This window comes from Carya illinoinensis, chromosome 8 (genome assembly GCF_018687715.1).
Source record: "Carya illinoinensis cultivar Pawnee chromosome 8, C.illinoinensisPawnee_v1, whole genome shotgun sequence".
NCBI classification, from domain to species: domain Eukaryota; kingdom Viridiplantae; phylum Streptophyta; class Magnoliopsida; order Fagales; family Juglandaceae; genus Carya; species Carya illinoinensis.
Genome location: NC_056759.1, coordinates 35,187,233 through 35,210,591, shown reverse-complemented (window position 1 = coordinate 35,210,591; position 23,359 = coordinate 35,187,233). Strand labels below are relative to the sequence as shown.

Here is a 23,359-nt window from a genome sequence, read left to right as displayed (position 1 = left end):
CATCTCATTTCAAACTCGGTCATATCATTTTATTATGGCATGGTATAATCAATTGACAATAATAATATGATTGGTAATGGATCAATCGTGGTTGGGCATCGAGAGGTACGAACGTAGGTGCTTCTAATTATGTACATCTCTATAATTAGGACCCAAATCTGGTGATCCCTTCAGAATTCTCATACTCGTCGCTCTCTCTCTCTCTCACTCTGTCTCACTCTCTCAACACTCTCAGCTAGCTCTTAGAACTCACTCTCTCTTGCAGCTCTCTCTCTCTCTCTCTCTCTCTCTCTCTCTCTCTCTCTCTCTCTCTCTCTCTCTCGCTCGCTCTCTGTTTTAGATTGGATGGTGGAATCTTTTTCTACAAGCACCAAACAACACTGGTTGAAGGTAAGGGACAACACTGTGATTTTATCCGACTAGGTGGGTTGATTTTATGAGATGCTAGTTTGGGTTTGTGTGGTAGATCGTCGATTAAATTTTGTTTTTGGGTTGGCAGGATCAGTACTAAGTGTGATTATTGGGAAAAACAAAAGTAGATGGAAGCTGTATTGATCATTTTGGTTGTCTGGTGTGGTGCTCCTGTTCTAATCTGAGTTTTTGTTTCTATTTTTTGGCTCAGGTTCGTGGTCAAAGATGTGGGCTGAGAACTCTTCCACACAGTGCTGCTATAACATTAACTGTTGATTTGCACCCGACTTTACCCATTTCCGTTAGTTGATTAGCTGATAACTCGGTATGAGTAACATCTACTTTCACTTCTGCAGTCTTTATGCTTGGTCAGTTAGAGCGTTTAATGAAGATTTTACCTGGTCTGCATCCGAACAGGATATGTTGTATGTATGTTGTGAATGTTTCTTGTTTGATTATAATCTGATAAGTTTTCATAGATGTTCTACTTGAGGATTGGAATGATGATGGATGCTGTTATGTACGCTGGTGGCTTAGTCTTTAGAAAAGACTAATAGATTATTAGGTGGATCATCGGTCAAAACTACCCTGTTTGAACAGGGGAGGAACAGGTTGTTGGAGAGTGTGAGAGAATTTTAGCCTAATCATGCTGGTCCTGACCCTTGTTAACTAATTTATATGATAATCCATTATCATCGTCTCATCTTAATGTCTTGTGGGTATTGTTTTTTTTAAATAATATCAATTAGTTTGACTTCTCATATATCAACATCTAATCAATAAAGTAGGGTAGAAAAATGAGTGACCAAATGACAAAACTAAGTATGTCATGAGACCCATCAAAGTTTCGATAAAGGTTTGCACATGGATCATGACCAATATGAAATTTTGTAGACAGGACCTAAATCTACATACGATATCTCTTTAGAATTTATTGGAGAGTTTGGAAGAAGAACAACTCTAAAGAATTACAAAAGTTAATACTATCATAAAAAGGTAGAGCCATACTAAATACAGTATATATATTAAAGTATGCAATTATATATTAAAAACTGTATTATTACTCCAGTTAACTAGGAATGATGATTACGTTTATGAGTTTCTTTCTAACAACTTTCCTAACAGATATCTAGAGTGCAAAAAGGCTTGAAATCATACGACCCACGAAAAAAATTATTAAGTGCATTAATTTTTCTCTCGAGCCAATAGTAAAACGGAGTTAATTTATGATTGGGCATTTGAGGACAAAGAGATGGATTCTTAAAACATAGTGCTGTAAAAAAATCAGCCAAAATATACTATATATTTGCTTCATAAAGCAAAAGGTCAAAAAATATATAGCAAGACAAACGAGTAACAATTTTGTGAATATATATTCTATTATAATAAGTGGCTATCGAATAGTAATTTTATTATTTTTCCGTTAACTTTTCTTGTGTTTCTGTCAAGTCTATTAAGTCCTATTTTACTAAAAGACCGTTAAGACCATTGATCATTTGACGTGTAGCTCCATTGTAGAATTTAACGAATGATTATGTTTTATCAAAAGGCCCCTAATGGCCCCACGGTGCACATGAATTGACGTCTTTTTTTATGTCCTTTTTGTTTTGATAGTGTACTCATTTTTCTTTCTTTTTCTTTCAATTTTTTTAAATAAAAAAATTAAAATGACTTTACTCTTTATAACAGAAACGCTTTAAAGCATTCTCATTGTAAAATTCAACTTTAAATAAATTTAACTAATAAAATACTTAAAACACTCAATATATAATATTAATTATTAATTTAATTAGAATATAATTATTATTAATATTAATATTTAATATTAGTAATTTGATTAGAATATGATTATTACTAATATTTTAATTAGTAGAACTATAAAATGTGATAAAAATAAAAATTAAAAAATAAAATTAAGAATATTTTATTATTATGTAGATAGTAAATAGATAATCTAATATAGATGCAGACAAATGCTCATACTTTGCTAAAATTTAGATTTTTTTATCTTGATCTTTTCCATTTCTTTAACCTTGTATTTTCTTTTTCCAGACAAATAAGTTACTGACTTTTTCATTTTTTTTTTTATTTAAATCATTATGTTATGTGCACCCCGAGGCTAACGCACCCGGGGCCGTTCTTTAGTGTATACACACTTTATATCTTTATATATGAGAAATTATAGAAAAAAAAAATTAGATATTAATACTTGTGGTGGTGTGTAGATATTAGAAAAAATTAGAACTTTTTTTTAGATATTAGAAAATATTTTTAAAAAATAAAATACAAAAAAATAAGTGTAATGTGTGGTGTGTGGGGATGATGAGTAGCAAAAATTTGTGTAAGAAAGAAGATCATCCCCACATACCACACACCACATTTATTTTTATTTTTTAAAAAGTTTTTTAATTTTTTTTGTTTTATATTTCATAAACTAATTGATTTCTTCTACTTATTATTTATACATCAGACACATTTGGTAAGGGGAAAAAAAAAGAAAAAAAATTATATGTAGTGTATGATATGAAGATGATGAGTATAATTTTTCTTTATCAAATAGCATGACACTCACAAGGGCCACAATGGTGCCAACGATGGACACTAACGACTTGTCATAGTGAAAAATCAAATCAAAACTCATTTTGGCCTAGTTTGGATGGTGAGTTGAAATGAAATTTTAATAAAATATTATTAAAATATTATTTTTATTTTAAAATTTAAAAAAGTTAAATTATGTATTGTATTTTTTAAAAAATTTATAAAAATTATAATTATTAAATAAGATAAGTTGATATAGTTTCACTATAGAAACTTGAAATAGACCTTAATTTGGTGGGTTATTATCATTTTCAGTCTTTCATGCTTCTTTTTTACCTTTTTTTTATTTTTTTATCTTTATTTATTGGTTGTAAAGGTTTGCTTTTTCCACCAGCTCCTAATGTGTATACAAATTTGAATGCTCAGCACAGAACGTACTGCCTGGAGGATCTGTCACCGACTTTGGGAATATTCACTCATCATTTCTTTGTTCTTCCAAGGTGTACTGCTTGCTACTAATATTCACTCATCATCTTGTGGAATGAAAGCCTCGCCCCTCCTTAGCCTGTTGGACTCATTTTTCCCTTGAAGTACTCTCACTACCAACGTTCGATCTATCTTGATTTTCCTATTCTCTCTTCTTTCCATCTTTACTTTTGTTATCTCTCGTTGGTACAATAGTTAATTCGTTGCTTTTTTACTTGCACAAAACTCAATTTTCTTTTCTTTCTCTTTCTCATTTTATTTATTGGTTGTAAAGGTTTATTTTTCAACCATTATCTGTCAGTCATATTTCCAATTTGGTTTTCAAAATTTATTGTAGTGACTACTTTTATAATCTTACCAGCTCCTAATGTGTACACAAATTTGAATGCTCAGCACACAACTTACTCCTTGGAGGATCTGTCATCGACTTTGGGTGACCACATCATTTCTTTGTTCTTCCTTAAGGTGTATTGGTTGCTACTAATATTCACTCATCATCTTGTGAAATGAAAGCCTCTCCCTCTTTAGGCTGTTGGACTCATTTTTCCTCTGAAGTACTCTCTCTGCCAAAGTCCGATCTATCTTGATTTTCCTATTCTCTCTTCTCTCCATCTTTGCTTTTCTTAACTCTAGTTGATACAATAGGTATTTGGTTGCTTTTATACTTGCACAAAAATCCAAACCCCCCCCCCCCCCCCCCCAAAAAAAAGCAAAAGAGGTCGGGCAAAAAACCACTGGACCAAGAATGGAGATTGTTATTTTAATTGCGGAGACAATAGTAAAGTACACTGTTGCACCTGTTGGACAGTGGTTATGCTATTCATTTCAATACAACAACAACATAAAGAATTTGGAGAATCAGAAAGAGAAGTTGCAACATGCTCAAGAAAGGGTGAAACAATCCGTTGATGATGCTTCAAACAATGGTGAGAAAATTTATTCTGATGTTAGCAAGTGGTTGACAGATGTAGATCGAATTACAGAATTGGCCACCAAGAGACTTCGTGAAATCGAAGAAGCAGGTACGAGAAGCTCTAATGCGGCATGCCTAAACTTGAAACATCGACATCAATTAAGCCGGGAGGCAAAGAAGATGGGGGGTGATATTGATGAACTTCTTAAAAGTGGAAACTTCAATAGAGTTTCCTATCGTCCTACTTCGCAAGAAATGGTGACTCCAATAAACATGGATTGCATGGAGTTTGTGTCAAGAATGCCAACTGTGAAGGGACATAAGGAGGCACTCGAAGATGCTAATATCAACGTGATTGGTTTATGGGGGATGCCTGGTGTGGGAAAGACTACATTGATGAGAGAAGTTGCCAGGCAAGTCAAGGAAGATAAGCTATTCGATGAGGTGGCTTGGGCAAATGTGACACAGAGCCAAGACCCGATCAGACAAATTCAAGGAGAAATCGCAGACATGCTAGATCTCAAGCTTGATGCGGAGTCAACACCTGGAAGAGCGAATCATCTACGGAAGAGGTTAACAACAACAGAAAAAGGGACACTTGTTAACCTAGATGATATATGTCAGAAACATGATTTGGAAGCAATAGGAATTGATCCTTGTAAGGGATGTAAAGTCAAGGAAGATAAGCTATTCAATGAGGTGGCTCTGTCAGATGTGACGCAAAGCCCAGACCTAGGACGAATTCAAGGAGAAATCGTAGACATGGTAGATCTCACGTTTGATAAGGAGACAATACAGCCCGGAAGAGCAAGTCGTCTACGGGAGAGGTTAACAACAAAGGAAAAAAGGATACTTGTTATCCTAGATGATATATGGGAGAAATTTGATTTGGAAGCAATAGGAATTGATCCTTATAAGGGATGCAAAGTAGTGCCGGTATCCAGACAACGCGATTTATTATCTTCTCAAATGCATGTTAAGAAGATGGCGGTTGATTTTGTTAAAGACCCCAATTTATGATGTACAATAACTGAGGTAGCTAAAGAGTGTGGAGGTTTGCCTATTGCACTTGTAACAATTTCCAAGGCATTAAATAATAAGGATTTATGTGAATGGAAGGATGCCTTACAGCAACTACGGCATCCTGCTCCCGAACATCTCACAAAAATGCAGTCAACTATATACTCTTGTATAGAGTTGAGTTTTAGACATCTTGAAAGTCAGGAGATTCAATATGTATTTGTGCATTGTGCTAGAATGGAGTTCGACATTGACCGTCTGGACTTGGTGAAATACTGTTATGGTTTGGGTTTATTTCATGGAATTAACACATTGGAAGATGCGAGGAATAGACTATATAGAATATTACGTAGCTTGAAAGACTCTTGTCTGTTGCAAGACTTTCCTCATGACTCTCAGTTTTGTCGTATGCACGACGTTGTTCGTGATGTTGCTATGTTAATTGCTTTAAGGGATTATGGTATGCTTTTCATAGGTGATGATGGAGGGCCCAAAGAATGGCCAGATATGGATGCACTAAAAAGATGCAAGGCATTTTCTATTCGTGGTGGAGATATTCATCATCAACTTCCAAATGAACTAGAATGTCCAGAATTAAGTTTCCTTTCTATCAATGGCAGAGATCGTTCTTTACCAATCCCAGACACTTTCTTTCAAGGGACAAAAAAGCTCAAAGTTTTGGTTTTGACGGCAATGAAACTTTCATCACTTCCTTCATCACTTCTTCTTCTTAGAAACCTACAAACATTGTGCCTTGATCAATGTAAGTTAGGAGACATATCTGCGATTGGAGAACTTAAGAATTTAGTAGTTCTTAGTCTTCTTCATTCTGACATTTCAACATTACCAAGAGAAATAGGCTTGTTGAGTTGTTTGCGGTTGTTCGATGTGAGCAATTGTTCCAAACTTGAAGTGATTCCACCTAATATCCTATCTAGCTTGGTGGAATTAGAAGAATTGTATATGGAAAATAGCTTTGTTCAATGGGAGGCTGAAGGACTCTTCACTGAAAGATCAAACAATGCTAACCTTGGTGAGCTAAAGTATATGTTACTTTTGACTACTCTGGAGATACATATTCAAGATGCCTGCATGCTTCCAAAAGATCTACGCGAGCGGTTTGGGAAATTAAAAAGATACAACATATTGGTAGGAGAAGTCTGGGACTGGTCTGATAAGCATGGATGCTCAAGAATGTTAAAACTCAAGTTAAAGACAAGCTTTCAATCAGAGGTTGTAATAAAGATGTTGTTGAATAGAGTAGAATGTCTTTATTTAGATGAGTTAAAGGGTGTTAAAAGTGTTCTACATGAATTAGATCGAGAAGGTTTTCAACAACTGAAGCATCTTCATATACAAAATAATGACGAGATCAAATATATCATTAGCTCTCCGATGCATATCTCGACCATTTCCTTTCCTGCCTTGGAGACATTCCTTCTGAAAAATATGACTGGTTTGGAAGATATTTGTCATGGCCAACTTCATTCAACATCCTTTTGTAACTTGAGAGTTGTAAAAGTGGAAAATTGTGAAAAACTAAAATTTGTCTTCCCATCATTCGTAGTAAGGGGCCTTTCACATCTCCAAGAATTGCAGATAAGAGAATGCAGCATCATGGGTGCAATAGTCATGAAAGAAGAAGGCGAAATAGAAGACACAGATATGATCTTTTTCCCTCAACTACGTCACTCGGCACTTGAGCATCTTCCAAAGCTTATAAGCTTCTTAAGAACAAAAAATTCATTCGCAACTGATGCTGGAGAAATCGTTTCAGAGGACACACTTGGTTTTTACATGCCAATTCTACACGAACAGGTATGCTAGGTGAAGTTTATTTTCCAAAGTAATAATTCCACACACACAGCATGTGTCAAAGAATAATGCTAAAAGCCACACTCCATTTTAATTTTGTTATTTTCTCAAGGTTCAAATGAAGAACCATAACAAAAATAAAAATTTTGATGGAAAAAAAATTAAATGTTGTTTCAGATTGTGTTCCCCAACTTGGAAACATTGGAACTATCCTCAGTACAGTTGCAAGAGACACATCACAACCAACATCGGGCAAGGCACAGATTAACCACCATGGAAGCAATGTCGAGGTTTCAGAATTTGTCAAACTTGGAGGTGCAGGGCTCTTGTAATATAAAATATCTGCTATCATTCTCTACAGCTAGATTTATGGTGCATCTCAAACATCTTCACATATCGGACTGTAAGGCTATGGAAGAGGTATTAGTCCTAGAAGAAATTGCAAAAGCTAGCGAAATTACGGAGGTGTTCCCTGGACTAGAAAGCTTGAGGCTAACAGATCTCCCAAACCTCAAAAGATTCTGCATAGGATGTAACATCCAATTTTCGTCCTTGGAGATCCTGTCGATAGACCATTGCCCTAAATTAGTGACATTTATATTTAATCCTATAAGTTCAAGCGCAACAACCATCCAAGAGATCATTCAAACGAATGCAGTGGAGAGGCCTTTAACTGTTATGCAACCTCTCTTCACTGTAGAGGTAATGTCAGGCTCCTTTCTTTCCTTTTATTTTTTTGTGGATTGAAATTCCCAATGTACCCCTGTAAAACCACGAAATTGTCTACCAATTTCCTTGAACAAATAAGTTAGATCTCAATTATAAAGATTATGAAATGAATCAAATACTTTAAAATAAATAATCAAACTTGCAAGACACAACGATTGGTTACGAAGGGAAACCCTTTAAAGAACTCTTTAAAGGTAAAACCCTACGGGGCAGCCAAACTCAGGAAAGTCAATCTCATTATTTGAAGAACAATTACAAGTAATAATCAATTACAAAACCTTTGCAATTCGACTCTCTTACTTGCCTAGACAAACGACCCGTTTGTCTTCTACCACAGTAGCAGTCAGAACCTCTGGCGATCTTCAAATGTTGACCTCCTTTCTGGAACTCCAAAGGCTGAAACCCAATCGATGTTGCTTCGCACTCAAAGCACGATCACACTCAAGAAGATATGAAAAATCTCATGAAAATTCTCAAGTGAATTTTCTCTCATAAACACACAGAATCTCCTCTGTAAAATTCGTGGCTTGAAGTTCTTGAAGAGATACAAAACCGAATCCCCTTTAAATAGAAGATCTGAAAAGAGTTCTAGTTGCAGTAGGACTCTACTGACGGTTAGCAACAGACGCGAAAACGCGTCCCGACGGACTGCTAACATTTCGTGATAACTTCTTCTGATATAGACTAAACTCTGTTCAGATTTCTTCTGGATAAGTGTAATGCTATCAGAACTCGATTTTGACTTCAGGGACTTATCTAAACCACTCCTAACATTTCTAGATAGACTCAACATTGTTTAGATATAAATCAATAATTATTTTTACATTCATCCAACAATAATAAATAATATGATAAGATAAGCCTTATCATTCACTCATCTAATCCTAGCCAACTTTTTTGCCTTTACAATCTCCCCCTTTGGCGGATTGATGACGAAACCAGTTTGATGAATGTAAATTCCTTGAAAATATGTCAACTATCAAATCACAAAAAGTATAGAAGATTATAAAGAGTTGTGATTTAATAAAACCAGAATGGTCAGTTAGCCTAATCAAAATACATGTCAAATTGTATCTGCATTACAGTCCCAAAAAAAAAACTAAACTGGACAACAAAAAAAAATGATAAGTTTTTCAATTGTACTCCCCCTTTGATGCTGCTGCTCCCCCTCAAACTTTTCTCCCCCTTTTTGTCAACAATCAGCCATGGAGGTCTATATTTCCTCGTCAGAATCTGCTACGCTTGCCATAATGTGTTGGACATCCAAGGACAGTTGAACTAGTCGATCATTTGCTTGTACACAATCAGAGCGTACTGCAGCCAATTGTTGCTCCAACTTGGACTGACTGGCCTCCCACTTAGCTGTGAAGCTATCCATCTTCTGAGATAACAAAGAGATTTGCTCAAGAAGTTGAGAGGTGGGGATGGATGGTTCAGGTGGAGAGGATGCTGACTCAGTAGTGAGGGGGCGCTTCTTGGTGATGACAGCTGCTGATTTAACCACGGTTAAGGCAGAAATAGGCCCTGGCAGCTTCATGGTGGGTTCATTTGCTCGAAGTGGCACTTTTGCAATCATGACCAATTTAGTAATTAGACTTCCAAATGGGAGATTTAACTCTTTTTCCACATGTGAACAATGAATAATATCAATGACATGTCGTGGAAAATCAATAGACACACCAGTAGCAAGAGCATACAGAAAATAAGCTCTTTCTAGGGAAATTTCAGTGTGACGACTAATAGGCCAGAGATTGGTCAAGACTATTTTGGCCAGGAGCCGATACTGAGGAAGCATATTGTGAAGAGGCAGTCTGTGTGTCTTGGCAGTCCATTTGGGGCCAGTGAGACCAACAAACAGATTGCGCATTGCAGTCTTAGTTGGGGCGCCCATGCCCTTATATGGGTATAGAGGGGATTCCACCTCAGGAAGAGTAAATAGATTGCGGAGAATAGCAGGAGATACCTCAATCTGAATCCCGCGAACAGTAGAGATGATGCTATGATCATCTAAATTGAAGTGGGCTATATTGGAATAAAATTCCCGGACCACCTCAACACAAAGTGTAGGAAGGGCATGAGTGAGCTTCTCCCAGCCTCTTTCAATGAATATATGGCGGATAATTTGAAAGTCATCCGAAGGAAAGTCATGGATGCTTACCTCCCGTTCACCCAAGACGGGTCTCTTGGAAAATATATTTCTATAAGCATTCTCGGCTTCAATGGAGGTGAAGCGATCAGTAGGTGCTTCTGTGGGCACAGGCACAGATGGTGATGGAGATGGAGGAGGGGCGGAAGTGTCGCCTAATTGCATTGGTTCAAGTGATGGGACATCCTCACTTGAAGAGTGCTCGGATGGCACCGGAGTAGTGAACTTTTTGCGTTTTGCCCGTTCTTTGAATCTCATCTGAATCAGTACAAGAATCAAGTTTAGAAAGAAAATTTTCAAACTGTTTAGAGGATAAGAATAGATAAAACAAAACATGATATTAAAGGGTGGTTTGGGTTTTTTTTTATTATTATTATAAGTTAGAACGTTGATAACAACCCAAAAACAATATGTGCATAAAACCTTACTATGTATAGATAAGAAAGAGCCATCCTAACAAGTCCCCAAAACAAAATAGACATGAGTCAGGAAAAAACACAAACACTTGGTGTGCACCCGTGGAGAATAAAAACAGAGAATCCATGTGCAATGGAGCTTTGTCCTCAATACATGTATATAATGGGAAGAATCAATACAACCAACCCATTTCCGAGTAGTGCAGCTCAACCAAACAACCAAGATTCAAAAATAAAAAATAAAACCCTTCTCAAAAAAACTGTAGAGATCAACATACCGAAACTGGAGAGAAGGAAAGAAGAGAAAAAAAAACAGAGGATCCAAGAATACTTACCGTGAAGATGGAATGAGGAAGAATGAGAGTGAAAAGAGCACCGTGTATGGAGGATTGGGGGAAGGAAGCAAGCTGCCGTGAAAATGGGTAAGGGGATGCTTATGAGGATCGGGCTGAGTGTAGGTGACAAAGGCCAAGAGGTATGCTAAAGGGTTTTAAAAGAAGACCCCCCCCCCCCCCCCCCGGTGCACGTGCTGGACCAAAGAGTCCTATTAGGACTTCTACACTTAGACATAAAAGACCCGATATATGTATGCAACACACTGGGAACCCTTTTTTTTTTCTTTTTCTTTTTTTTTTTAAATAAAAAGGAACAACAGAACAAAGAAACCGAAAAAGAAAACTATTTTTTTTATTATAAAAAGATTTGTTTTTTTTTGTTTTGTTTTGTTTAATATATAAAAAAAAGATAACATGCCTAAAATCATCTTAGTTTAATCAAGTCAGAATATACAAACAAAATTCAATAATCCTTAACACACTCATGTTTGCAACAGTCCCTTTTTGGATGTTCACTCCTCATAGAATCAGTAATGCCAAAGTTCATGTGAGTGTGTGAGTGAGTATACTTATATCATAGCATGTTATGAGCTTCCCCCTTTTTTTTTTTTGTTGCTCTCTTTTGTGTTATTTTTGATACCTTTGTTCAAAGAAAGATAAATTTTTTTATAAAGATGCTCTCAAGAGTTTGTTTCTTGACCTTAAAAGTCAAACTTTATGCTAGGGCCTAGATACATAAGCATCTCCTCCAAACACTAGTTTGTACACCTCCTTTGTTCATGTTGGTTGCTCATCTTTTTCCATAATGATTGGAGCAACGATTTTCTCTGTAAGAACTCAAGGTGATAGATCCGTGTAGGGTGTTTGTCTTCTTCCGCAATGAATAGATACCGACTTTTTCTATATGGATCACTCTTTGTGTTTGGCAAGAAGAGAGCTCTTTAAAGAAGTACTAGGTTCAACTAGTATTAGTCAATTCAAGGCATGAACTCCCTCTTTGATGAGCATCTTTTTTAAAAAAAATTAATTATAGGATGCTTACATATAGGTTCCTCACAGTGCATTATAGAATAACTTTGCCAAAAAGACCTATAGGGTTAGTATACTTACAGAGAACTGCACAAAGAGGAGTAATACATAAGATCAGAAAATTTTTGAAAGCAATTCCATACATGCTCAAACTGTGATGTAACAAACATGTACCTTAAAGAAAATACACAACCCAGTTTTGTTTTTATAAATTTTTATTTCTTATTTTTTTTATATATTTTTTTTTAAAAAAAAAAAGAAAAACTGAAACATTCATGCTTTTAAAGAAAGAAAAAAAATCTGGAAGAAAATATCCTAAACTAGCATGATAGAAAACTCTCACTTGGGATCACATATACCAATAGCTTTTCGTAAAAACTCAAATCTAAGTCCATCCAAAGGTTTAGTAAACAAGTCAGCCAGTTGATGTTCAGTAGGCACATGTTCCAAGGATATTATTTTAGACTCAACCAAGTCTCTTATAAAATGATGTCTAATATCAATGTGCTTGGTTCGAGAATGCTGGACAGGATTTTTGGAAATACTTATAGCACTTGAATTATCACAATATATTGTCATAGTGTCTTGAGAAAAACCATAATCATCAAGTATTTTTTTCATCCATAATAGCTGTGTACAACAACTCCCTGCAGCTATATATTCAGTTTCAGCAGTAGATAAAGAAATAGAATTTTGCTTTTTACTCATCCAAGCTACAAGATTTCCACCTATATAAAAACACCCACCCGTAGTACTCTTCCTATCATCAGCATTCCCAGCCCAATCAGCATCCGAATAGCCAACAAGTGTAAGATTAGTGTCTTTTGAGTACCATATCCCATAATCAACAGTGGCATTAAGGTATTTTATGATTCTTTTTACTGCAGTAAGATGAGATTCTTTAGGATTAGCTTGAAATCTAGCACATACACCAACACTGAAAGCTATATCAGGTCTACTTGCTGTAATATATAAAAGACTTCCTATCATGCTTCTATAAAGAGTGGGATCAATATTTTTACCTGTGGAGTCATTGCTGATTTTCACTGAAGTACTCATGGGAGTCTGAGCATTGCTTTTTCCTTCCATTCCAAATTTTTTTACAAGATCTCTTGCATATTTAGATTGTGAAATAAATATTCCTTCTTTACATTGTTTTACTTGAATACCCAAGAAGAAATTTAACTCACCAATCATACTCATCTCAAATTCAGATTTCATTTCATTTGCAAAGTTATAAGCAAGAGATTCAAGTGTTGCTCCAAAAACAATATCATCAACATATATTTGAGCAATTAAGAGTTGTTTACCTGATCTTCTTATGAACAAAGTCCTATCAGCTTGTCCTCTAACAAAGTCATGATCAAGTAAGTAGGCAGTTAACCTTTCATATCAAGCTCGAGGTGCTTGTTTCAGTCCATACAGCGCCTTCTTCAACCTGTAGACATATTCAGGGTAGAGATGATTAACAAATCCTTTTGGTTGGTTGACATATACTTCTTCTTGTAACACTCCATTTAGGAAGGCACTCTTGACATCCATTTGATATAATTTGAAGTCTAGATGACAGGCAAGTGCTAGTAGAATGCGAACAGATTCTAGCCGGGCCACAAGAGCAAATGTTTCATCAAAATCAATCCCTTCTACTTGTGTGTAACCTTGTGCAACCAGCCTTGCTTTATTTCTCACAATAGTACCATGCTCATCGGATTTGTTCTTAAAGATCCACTTAGTCCCAATTATGTTATAATTTTCTGGTTTAGGAACTAACTCCCATACATCATTTCTAGTAAATTGATGGAGTTCTTCATGCATGGCGTTGACCCAACTTTCATCATTTAGTGCTTCCTCGACTTTCTTGGGTTCAACCTGTGACAAATAACACACAAAAGAAACCTGATTTAGTACTCTTCTTCTAAGCCTCATACCTCCATCTAGCTCACCGAGAATGTTTTCTTTAGGATGATTTTGAGTGATTCTTGAAGAAGGTTCTTTGATTTATGGATTTTGTGGTGTTTCCTCTATATTATCTTCCTCATTTTGCACTTGTGAGTCTTCTCCACTGGTATGCCCCAGTTCCTTCATATTCTCAAGCTCCTTCATGGTAGTTTCTACTGAAATGTCATCCACAACTACGTTAATTGATTCCATAACAGATTGTGTACGTAAGTTGTAAACTCTATAAGCCTTACTATTGGAGGAATAGCCAAGAAACAATCCCTCATCACTTTTGCTTTCAAATTTATGATTGTTTTCTCTGTCTTTCAAAATATAACACTTGCTACCAAAAATTCTGAAATACTTTACCGTAGGCCTTTTATTTTTCCACAAACCGTAAGGGGTTTGATTGGTGCCGGGTCTTAGAACCACTCGATTCAAGATATGATTTGCTGTATTCACAGCTTCGCCCCAAAATTATAAAGCCATCTTCTTGTTGCTTAACATTGTTCGTGCCATTTCCTAAATTGCTCTATTTTTCCTTTCCACCACTCCATTTTGTTGTGGAGTGATAGGTGCAGAAAATTCTTGGTGTATTTCCTGTTCATCACAAAAAGAAGTAAAATTAGTATTCTCAAATTCTCGACCATGATCACTGCGTATTCTAGAGATAGAAACTTCTTTCTCTATTTGTAGTTTCTTGAATAGCTTTTTGGCAAGATCAAAAGCTTTAGATTTTTCTCTTAAGAGCATTATCCATGTGAATCTTGAAAAATCATCTACAATCACCATGATATACTTCTTCCTCCAAGACTCTCAGTTTGTGTTGGACCCATCAAATCCATATGCAATAGCTCAAGAGGCCGAGAGGTAAGAATATGAGAAATCTTCTTGTGTTGAGCTCTAGTTTGCTTTCCTTCTTGGCATGCTCCACACACTATTTTCTTCACTTTTATTACCTTGGGCAGTCCATCAATAATTTTTCTTTTTGAGATTTTTGACAAATTTTTAAAATTAATATGCCCAAGGCGTTGATGCCATAATTCAGCTTCATCAAGTGTGACTCTATGACATTTCTCCAATGGTTTTGGAGAAATTCCATAACAATTGTCTGTAGTTCTAGTACCTTTTAAGACCCATTCTCCACCTTTATCATATAGGTTGCACGCATCTTTTGAAAACTGCACAGAAAAGTGATTGTCACAAAACTGACTAATGCTAAGTAAATTAGCTTTCAGACCATTAACAAATAAAACATCATGCAACACAGGTAGTCCTGGTATTTCAATACTCCATTTCCCTTCTATGACAGCCTTGCTCCCATCTCCAAAGGTCACGGTGCCTCCATGAGATGTTTCAATCTTTTTGAATAAGTTTTTGTCTCCAGACATGTGCCTAGAACAGCCGCTGTCCAGGTACCACAGACAATCTTCCTTTGATTTCAGTGTTGTGTGAGCAACAAGACATACTGCATCTTTCTTTCTCACCCATTTTGTCTTGAGTATTGACTTGTGTTTTTCTTTGTTTTGAAGACAAATATCTGCTAGTTCCCCAAGCTTAAGATTTATTAGATTCATTTGTTGGCTTATGTCATCAACTTGAGTCTGTAGGCTCTTTTCTTTTCTTTTTCCTTCAAATTTCTGCACTTGATTCATGTTAAAACAATGTGGTCTTATATGACCTATTACTCCACACTTATGACATGTAGAGATAAATTTATCATGCAGATTTTTTGAATAAACTGGCTTAAGTTCAGCATGATTTTGAAAATTCTTACCTTGACTTCCTTTAACAAAAACAATACATTTGGAGGTTGTAGCAGCGGATGATGAGGCAGATTTTTCTTTTCCTTTAGAAGTCGTGTACCCTAGACCAGTTTTGTCACTATTCATTTTTTGAAAACTCAACATTTCTTCTAATTTTTGTGTTGCTGTTTTTTCTTCAACCTTTTTCAATTCTTTTTCTAGTGCAATATTTCGATTTTCTAACCTGGCTATTTCACTTTCAGAGACTTTTAAAGCTTCAGACATGTTGTTTTTCTCACTTTCCATATCAGTGAACTTCTTATACAACTTCTTGTTGAGTTTCTTTAATTTGATCACTTCTTCACACACATCATTGTAAGCCTCCTGTAAACTCAGTTCTTGATCAGCCTCAACAATTGATACATTTGAATCATTGTACTCACAACTACTTTCAGATTTTGTCAGTGTAATATCAGGAAAATCATTCACAATAGTAGAGAAAGCCATAAAAGAATTTTCATCATCAGAGGATGAGTTTGAACTTTCAGAATCTGAAATATCACTAAGTGTGACATTCAATGCTTTCCCTTTGTTTTTCTTGAAGTTTGGACATTCAACTCTTATATGACCATACCCAGAACATTCATGACATTGAACTTTATCCTTTTTCTCAGTTTTTTCTTTTTTCCAATTTTCAGATTCATTTTTCTTAGCAAAAACATTTTTTCCTCGTTTTTGTTTACCATTTTCTTTATTAAACATGAACTTTCTGAATTTTCTAGCAAGTAAAGCAATCTCTTCATCATTCAGACTTTCTTCATCAGAAATATTTTTATAATTTTCTTCTATAGTCTTTAAAGCAATGGACTTACCTTTTCTTGTTTGAGGAAGTGAAGATTCATATGTTTGCAAAGAACCTACCAGTTCTTCTACCTTTATTGCATCCAGATCTTTACTTTCTTCAATTGCAGTAACTTTGGGTCGAAATCTTTCAGGTAAAGACCTTAGAATCTTTCTTACAACTCTTGAATCTTCCACCTTTTCTCCAAGATTAAACCTGGAATTCACAATATCATTTAGTTTAGAATAAAAATCATTAAAACTTTCCTCTTCCAGCATTTTAATCTCCTCAAATTTAGAAGTTAACAATTGTAATTTTGAGTTCTTCACAATTTTTGTTCCTTCATGTGTAACCTCCAGGATATCCCATGCCTCTTTAGCAATCTCACAAATGGAGATTCTCTTAAATTCTTCTGGAGATACAGCCATGAATATAGCATTCAGCCCCTTGCTATTCCAATTACAGTTGGTGATTTCTTCTTTCGTCCAATCATCAATATTTGTTTCTGGTCTAATCCAACCTCGTACAACCGCGTTCCACACTCGCTCATCCAATGATTTGAGAAAGGCTCGCATGCGTACTTTCCAATATGCATAATTTTCACCATTGAAGTGCGGTGGGGCAGTCAATGATGACATATTGCAGGGGCACGGATCACACTCGAAAGAGTGAACCACGCTCTGATGCCAATTGAAATTCCCAATGTACCCATGTAAAACCACGAAATTGTCTACCAATTTCTTTGAACAAATAAGTTAGATCTCAATTATAAAGATTATGAAATGAATCAAATACTTTAAAATAAATAATCAAACTTGCAAGACACAACGATTGGTTACGAAGGAAAACCCTTTAAAGAACTCTTTAAAGGTAAAACCCTACGGGGCAGCCAAACCCAGGAAAGTCAATCTTATTATTTGAAGAACAATTACAAATAATAATCAATTACAAAACCTTTGCAATTCGACTCTCTTACTTGCCTAGACAAACGACCCGTTTGTCTTCTACCACAGTAGCAGCCAGAACCTCTGGCGATCTTCAAATGTTGACCTCTCTTCTGGAACTCCAAAGGCTGAAACCCAATCGATGTTGCTTCGCACTCAAAGCACGATCACACTCAAGAAGATATGAAAAATCTCATGAAAATTCTCAAGTGAATTTTCTCTCATAAGCACACAAAATCTCCTCTGTAAAATTCGTGGCTTGAAGTCCTTGAAGAGATACAAAACCGAATCCCCTTTAAATAGAAGATCTGAAAAGAGTTCTAGTTGCAGTAGGACTCTGCTGACGGTTAGCAACAGACGCGAAAACGCGTTCCAACGGACTGCTAACATTTCATGATAACTTCTTCTGATATAGACTAAACTCTGTTCAGATTTCTTTTGGATAAGTGTAATGCTATCAGAACTCGATTTTGACTTCAGGGACTTATCTAAACAACTCCTAACATTTCTAGATAGACTCAACATTGTTTAGATATAAATCAATAATTATTTTTACATTCATCCAACAATAATAAATAATATGATAAGATAAGCCTTATCATTCACTCATCTAATCCTAGCCAACTTTTTTGCCTTTACATGGATAAATATCATTTTAGATCCTAGCTACGTATTAGTTCCTCTATTATGTGAGATATTATGGTCAGGTATATTATATCATTGATATATGGGATTAACTTTACAGGTTGCATTCCCTTGTTTGAAGGGAGTGGGAATCCTTCGCATGGATTACCTAAAACACATATGGCAGAACCAATTTGTGGAAAATTCCTTTTGCAATCTAGAATTTATAAGAGTTGAACTTTGTGAAAACCTTGTGAGCATCTTTCAATCTGATATGCTGACAAGATTCCAGAGTGTAGAGAAACTTGTTGTAGGTGGTTGCAGTTCACTACAAGAAGTATTTGAATTGCAAGAGCTAAATGTTAATGAAAATCAAGCTGTAATCACCATGCAGCTGAAAGAGTTGAAGTTGGATTGTCTTCCACAAATGAAGCATGTGTGGAGTAAAGACCCCAAAGGAGTTTTCAGCTTTAAAAATCTAAAACAAATATGGGCTCGTGAATGTGAGAATTTGATAAGTTTCTTTCCAGCCTCTGTTGCTAAAAGTATCATGCAATTGGAGACTCTTGAGATGATAGATTGTGGGGTGGAGGAAATTGTTGAAGATGAAGGGGGAGAAGATACAATAGAAAGGTTTGTGTTCCCTCAAGTAACTCTCCTAACTTTTAAGAGGCTACTACGACTCAAGTGGTTTTACCCAGGAGTGCATACTTTAGAATGTCCAATGCTAAAAAAGATATGGGTAGAAGGATGCCAGAAAGTTGACATATTTGCATATGGGCTTCTGAGCTTTCAAGAAACACTTCGAGAGAGCCGGCATGAGATCTCTACTCAGCAACCCCTTTTCATGGTTCATGAGGTAAAAAAAGCTTAATTAATCTCTCGTAATTAAGGTAGAAGTCTTAGAACTGATATTGCTTCAAAACCTAACTAGTTGTAATAGTTAAAGTATTGAATTTGTGAATGGATATATGTTGCCATTACATACAGCAAGAAAAGGTTACTCATAAATTTTGAAAATAGTAAAGCGCCACAAAATTGAGCAAAATTTACCTGCATCAAACTTGATAATTAATTATAATGTCATATTTTATCATAAGCATGCAACTTCAAATATAACTATGAAAGAAACTTATAAGCCAAATTTGTAATCCTAACATCCCCTAGATCTATCTAGTGTTGTTCTAATTCTTGGTCACATTGTAAACTTAATGACAAGATGGTACTCTTTTTGCCACATCTTATATTTATTGTGATACTTTGTATGACTATTTCCTGGACAAAAAAATATTCAAAGTTTTGGAGCCAATCAACAAAATTTTAATACTATTTATTTTATTCAAGTGGTTGAAATCTATAATCCACAGTTATCAACTTTTGTTTGTTTGGATCTAATATGAGAGATAGAAGTATATACCACAAAGAGATTTTCAGCCAACGGAGATAAGAATGCTTGAACACTCCATAACTTGGGGTTTGTTTGCCTGAGTACCGATCAAATCATCAATAAACAGTGTGGAAAAAAGAGTTTGCTTAATGTAAAAATTAACTAAATTATCAAAAAATAATTCAGTTTCTATTGGGCATTTTATTTTGGATTCCAACACTTCAGTTTCTTGTTTATTTTGATGTCACGGCTAAAAGAGATCAAAATTAATCAAATAAATGCTTTGGTGGATGGGAATATATAATATGTTAACACATTAATTGGGATGGATTCACAGGTAGCATTCCCAAGCTTGGAGACGTTAGCAATTTCACATATGGATAACTTGATAACCATATGGCACGACCAAGTCGCAGCAGAGTCCTTTTGCAGTTTTCAAAACCTACGTCAAATTTATGTTGAGGGATGTGAGAGCTTGAAAAGTTTCTTTCCAACAGTCTCGGTGGCTACAAGTTTCAGGCAATTGGAGGATCTTCATATAGTCAATTGTGGGATTGAGGAGATTGTCGCAAGAGGAGGAGATCAAAAAGCAACACCAAGGTTTGTGTTCCCTCGTATGACTACACTAAATCTTGACGGGCTGTCAAAACTCAAGTGGTTTTATCCAGGAGTGCATACTTCAGAATGGCCATCATTAAAATACATTGAGGTGAATAGATGTAAAAAAGTTAAGATATTTGCTTCAGAATATATGAGCTTTCGAGAGGCACTTGAAGAAAGTCGAGAAAGCAAGATCTCAAGTGACCAACCCTTTTTCTTGGCTGATCAAGATCAGGTAATAGGCTCTCAACAAGTCTTTTAAGATGTTCACATTTGAGTAGTAGATGTAATAGCCTCTCAACTAGAATAATTTATTTTTGTGGATGAAAAACTCGAGAAGTGATTATAAACTTCTAAATCTTTTGCCATTTTAACTTGGTATGTTATATTGATTTATGTAAAGTTATGATGCTTGCTTAGATTCGTCATTATTTTGACACCTATTGGATAAATCCTACTCCTATAGGTCGCATTCTCTAGTTTGGATTTACTGAGTTTCTATTTGGCATTTTATTTTGGATTGCAACACTTCAGTTTCTTGTTAATTTGGATGTCATGGCTAAAAGAGATCAAAATTAATCAAATAGATGCTTTGGTGGATGAGAATATATAATATGTTAACACATTAATTGGGTTGAATTCACAGATAGCATTCCCAAGCTTGAAGAAGTTAGCAATTTCACATATGGATAACTTGATAACCATATGGCATGACCAAGTCGCAGCAAATTCCTTTTGCAATATTCACTTACTTGAGGTTAAATTTTGTGAGAGCTTGAAAAGTTTATTTCCAGCAGTCTTGGTGGCTACAAGTCTCACGCAATTGGAGATTCTTAAGATATGCAATTGTGGGATTGAGGAGATTGTCGCAAGAGGAGGAGATCAAGAAGAAACACCAAGGTTTGTGTTCCCTCATATGAGTATACTACATCTTGATGGGCTGGAAAAACTCAAGTGGTTTTATCCAGGAGTGTACACTTCAGAATGGCCATTATTGAAAGTGATATGGGTGGGTGGATGTCAAAAAATTGAGATATTTGCTTCAGAATACATGAGCTTTCAAGAGACACTTGAAGAAAGTCGACAAAGCAATATCTCAAGTCACCAACCCCTTTTCTTGGTTGATCAAGATCAGGTAATAGCCTCAACTAGTCATGTTATATATATATATATACATATATATATATATACATATATATATATATATATTGATTTATGTGAAGTTATGATGCATGCTTAGATTTGTCACTTTTTTTACTCTTATTGGATGAATTCTACTCCAACAGGTCGCATTCCCTAGTTTGGAAATACTGATAATCACCCACATGGATGACATGAAAGTTATATGGAATACCCAATTTGTAGAAGGTTCCTTTTGCAAACTTCAGAACATGGGTGTTGAATATTGTGCAAATCTTAATAGCATCTTTCCATTTCATATGTTTAAAGTCTTCCAGAGTCTAGAGTTGCTGAATGTAGTCCATTGCAGTTCTCTAAAACAAGTGTTTGACCTACAAGGGCCTAGTTTTCAAGAAACAAATGTTATAACAGTCACACAATTGAAGCACTTATATTTGGATCATTTGCCAAAGTTGAAGCACATATCGAATAAGGATCCTCGTGATATTTTGAGTTTTCAAAATCTACGTCGTGTACATGTCGTCGGGTGCGAGAGCATGGAATGTCTCTTTCCAGCTTCCATGGCCAGAACTCTCACGGAATTGGAATCTCTTGTGGTATTGGGTTGCGGGGTTGAGGTCATTGTTGATGAGGAAGAAGCAGAACGGAGACTTGTGTTCCCTAAACTAACTTCTCTGGCACTCGAGGCATTGCGAAAACTCAAGTGGATTTCCCCGAGGGCTTATAATTTAGAATTGCCAGTGTTAAAAGAATTGAGAGCGTGGGGATGTGACCAAGTTAGCATATTTGCTTCTAAATTCTCAAGATTTCAAGAAACAAGTCAACAGTGTCTACTTGAGAGTTCCATTCAACATCCTCTTTTCTTGGTTGAAGAGGTAAGATGCCAATCAATTAACTTTTTGAAATAGCATGAGTCATATTGTATTCTTCCCTCTTTCGAGAAAGTTCCATAATACACAGTTCTCAAGAAAAATGAATGCTAACTTTGATTGATCTTTTACAGGGTACATTTCCAAAATTGGAGGTCTTGAGATCGAATCTTCATGACATGACCACATGGCATGACCAGTTGTTTATAGAGTCCTTTTGCAACTTAAAAGTTCTAGAGGTGCAATGCAACCATGATACATCAGCTATTTTTCCATCTAATTTACTAAAAAGTTTACAGAATCTGGAGAAACTTGTTGTGAGCTGTAATGATTGGCATGAAATATTCCCGTTTGAAGAATTTATTGGGCCAAGTAATCATGCCATGTTACTCCCACAACTAAAAGAGCTTAGGGTGTCTAAAGCACGAATGCTGACACATTTGTGGAAAGAAGACATCCAGGAATCTCTAGTTTTTCATAAAGTACTGGAAATTCTAGCAGTGTCAAAATGTCACAAATTGAAAAGTTTAGTGCCATCCTCGGTATGTTTCCACAATTTGACAGATCTTGAGATATTGAGTTGTAATGGATTGATCCATTTAATAACATACCCAACAGCCAAAAGCTTGGTGCAGCTCAGAAAAATGAGTGTAAGCTCATGCGAAGGAATAACAGAAATTATGGCGAAGGGGGATGATCAAGCCAAAGTGGTGATTACATTCAGCAAATTGACTTGCTTAAAATTTGATTGCTTACCAAACTTCACAAGCTTTTGCTCATGAAGTTATTCTATTATGTTCCCATATTTGGAAGAAGTATTTGTAAGAGAATGCCTTGGGATGAAAACTTTCAGTCACGGAGTTCTAAGCGCACCAAAGCTAAAAGGTGTCCAAGCAACAACAAGAGGAGATAAATCACAAACCGATTGGAAGAATAACCTGAATAGCACTATACATTCGCTTTGGAAGAACAAACTAGTTTGATTGCCAGCAGTCTATTCGAAGAAAGGCAAGTATATTATTTTACACCTTTCATATTTTCAGCACCACTAATTTGTTTTCTAATTCATAATCCTCCCAAAACATGCCATGGTAAAAATATTGTAATATTATGAATTTGGACACTTTTAGTAAAGAGAATTGCTACTCTTTTAGATGGAGGATCCCGATGAGGATCTCAAAAGGGTTTTATTTATTTTTATTTAGTAATTAAAGAAATATTTTTAATAATGTTGTATTTTTTTAAAAAAAAATATTTAAAAGTAATACATGAAAAAAAAAAGAAAAAGAAATTTTGCTATGTCAAGAACCCGATTGGAATCCCATGTGTGGCTTTAGAGCCACTCTAGTAAATTAAGTAGCAATCATAAATTTGTATCTTTTTTTCACTTTTTGAGGAAATCAACGAAATTAATAATTACAAGTAGGATTTGG

The 23,359-nt window shown here is 35.6% G+C and overlaps 1 protein-coding gene across 4 annotated transcripts; it reads left to right on the top strand.

Annotated features, from left to right (window-relative positions):
* Window positions 1-23,079, top strand: LOC122317790. Of its 4 annotated transcripts, none has more exons than XM_043134795.1 (9): window positions 5-390; window positions 623-736; window positions 3,381-7,186; window positions 7,361-7,885; window positions 18,052-18,789; window positions 19,655-20,152; window positions 20,564-21,052; window positions 21,204-21,932; window positions 22,061-23,079. In XM_043134795.1, exons 3-9 carry the CDS (start codon window positions 5,516-5,518, stop codon window positions 22,706-22,708), a joined length of 5,298 nt encoding a protein of 1,765 aa, XP_042990729.1. In that variant the 5' UTR covers window positions 5-390; window positions 623-736; window positions 3,381-5,515; the 3' UTR covers window positions 22,709-23,079. The 4 variants fall into 4 exon arrangements, with proteins under 4 accessions (XP_042990731.1, XP_042990729.1, XP_042990728.1 ...); XM_043134794.1 differs by having other exon boundaries at window positions 3,376-7,186; XM_043134796.1 differs by having other exon boundaries at window positions 3,344-7,186.
* Window positions 23,080-23,359: the final 280 nt, after the last annotated feature.

Bases quoted from the DNA above. Each gene is read 5' to 3' on its own strand.
- LOC122317790 (XM_043134795.1), top strand. From the start codon at position 5,516: ATGCAGTCAACTATATACTCTTGTATAGAGTTGAGTTTTAGACATCTT. The intron at 7,886-18,051 runs GTAATGTCAGGC...TTAACTTTACAG, and splicing joins AACCTCTCTTCACTGTAGAG to GTTGCATTCCCTTGTTTGAA. The intron at 21,933-22,060 runs GTAAGATGCCAA...GATCTTTTACAG, and splicing joins CTCTTTTCTTGGTTGAAGAG to GGTACATTTCCAAAATTGGA.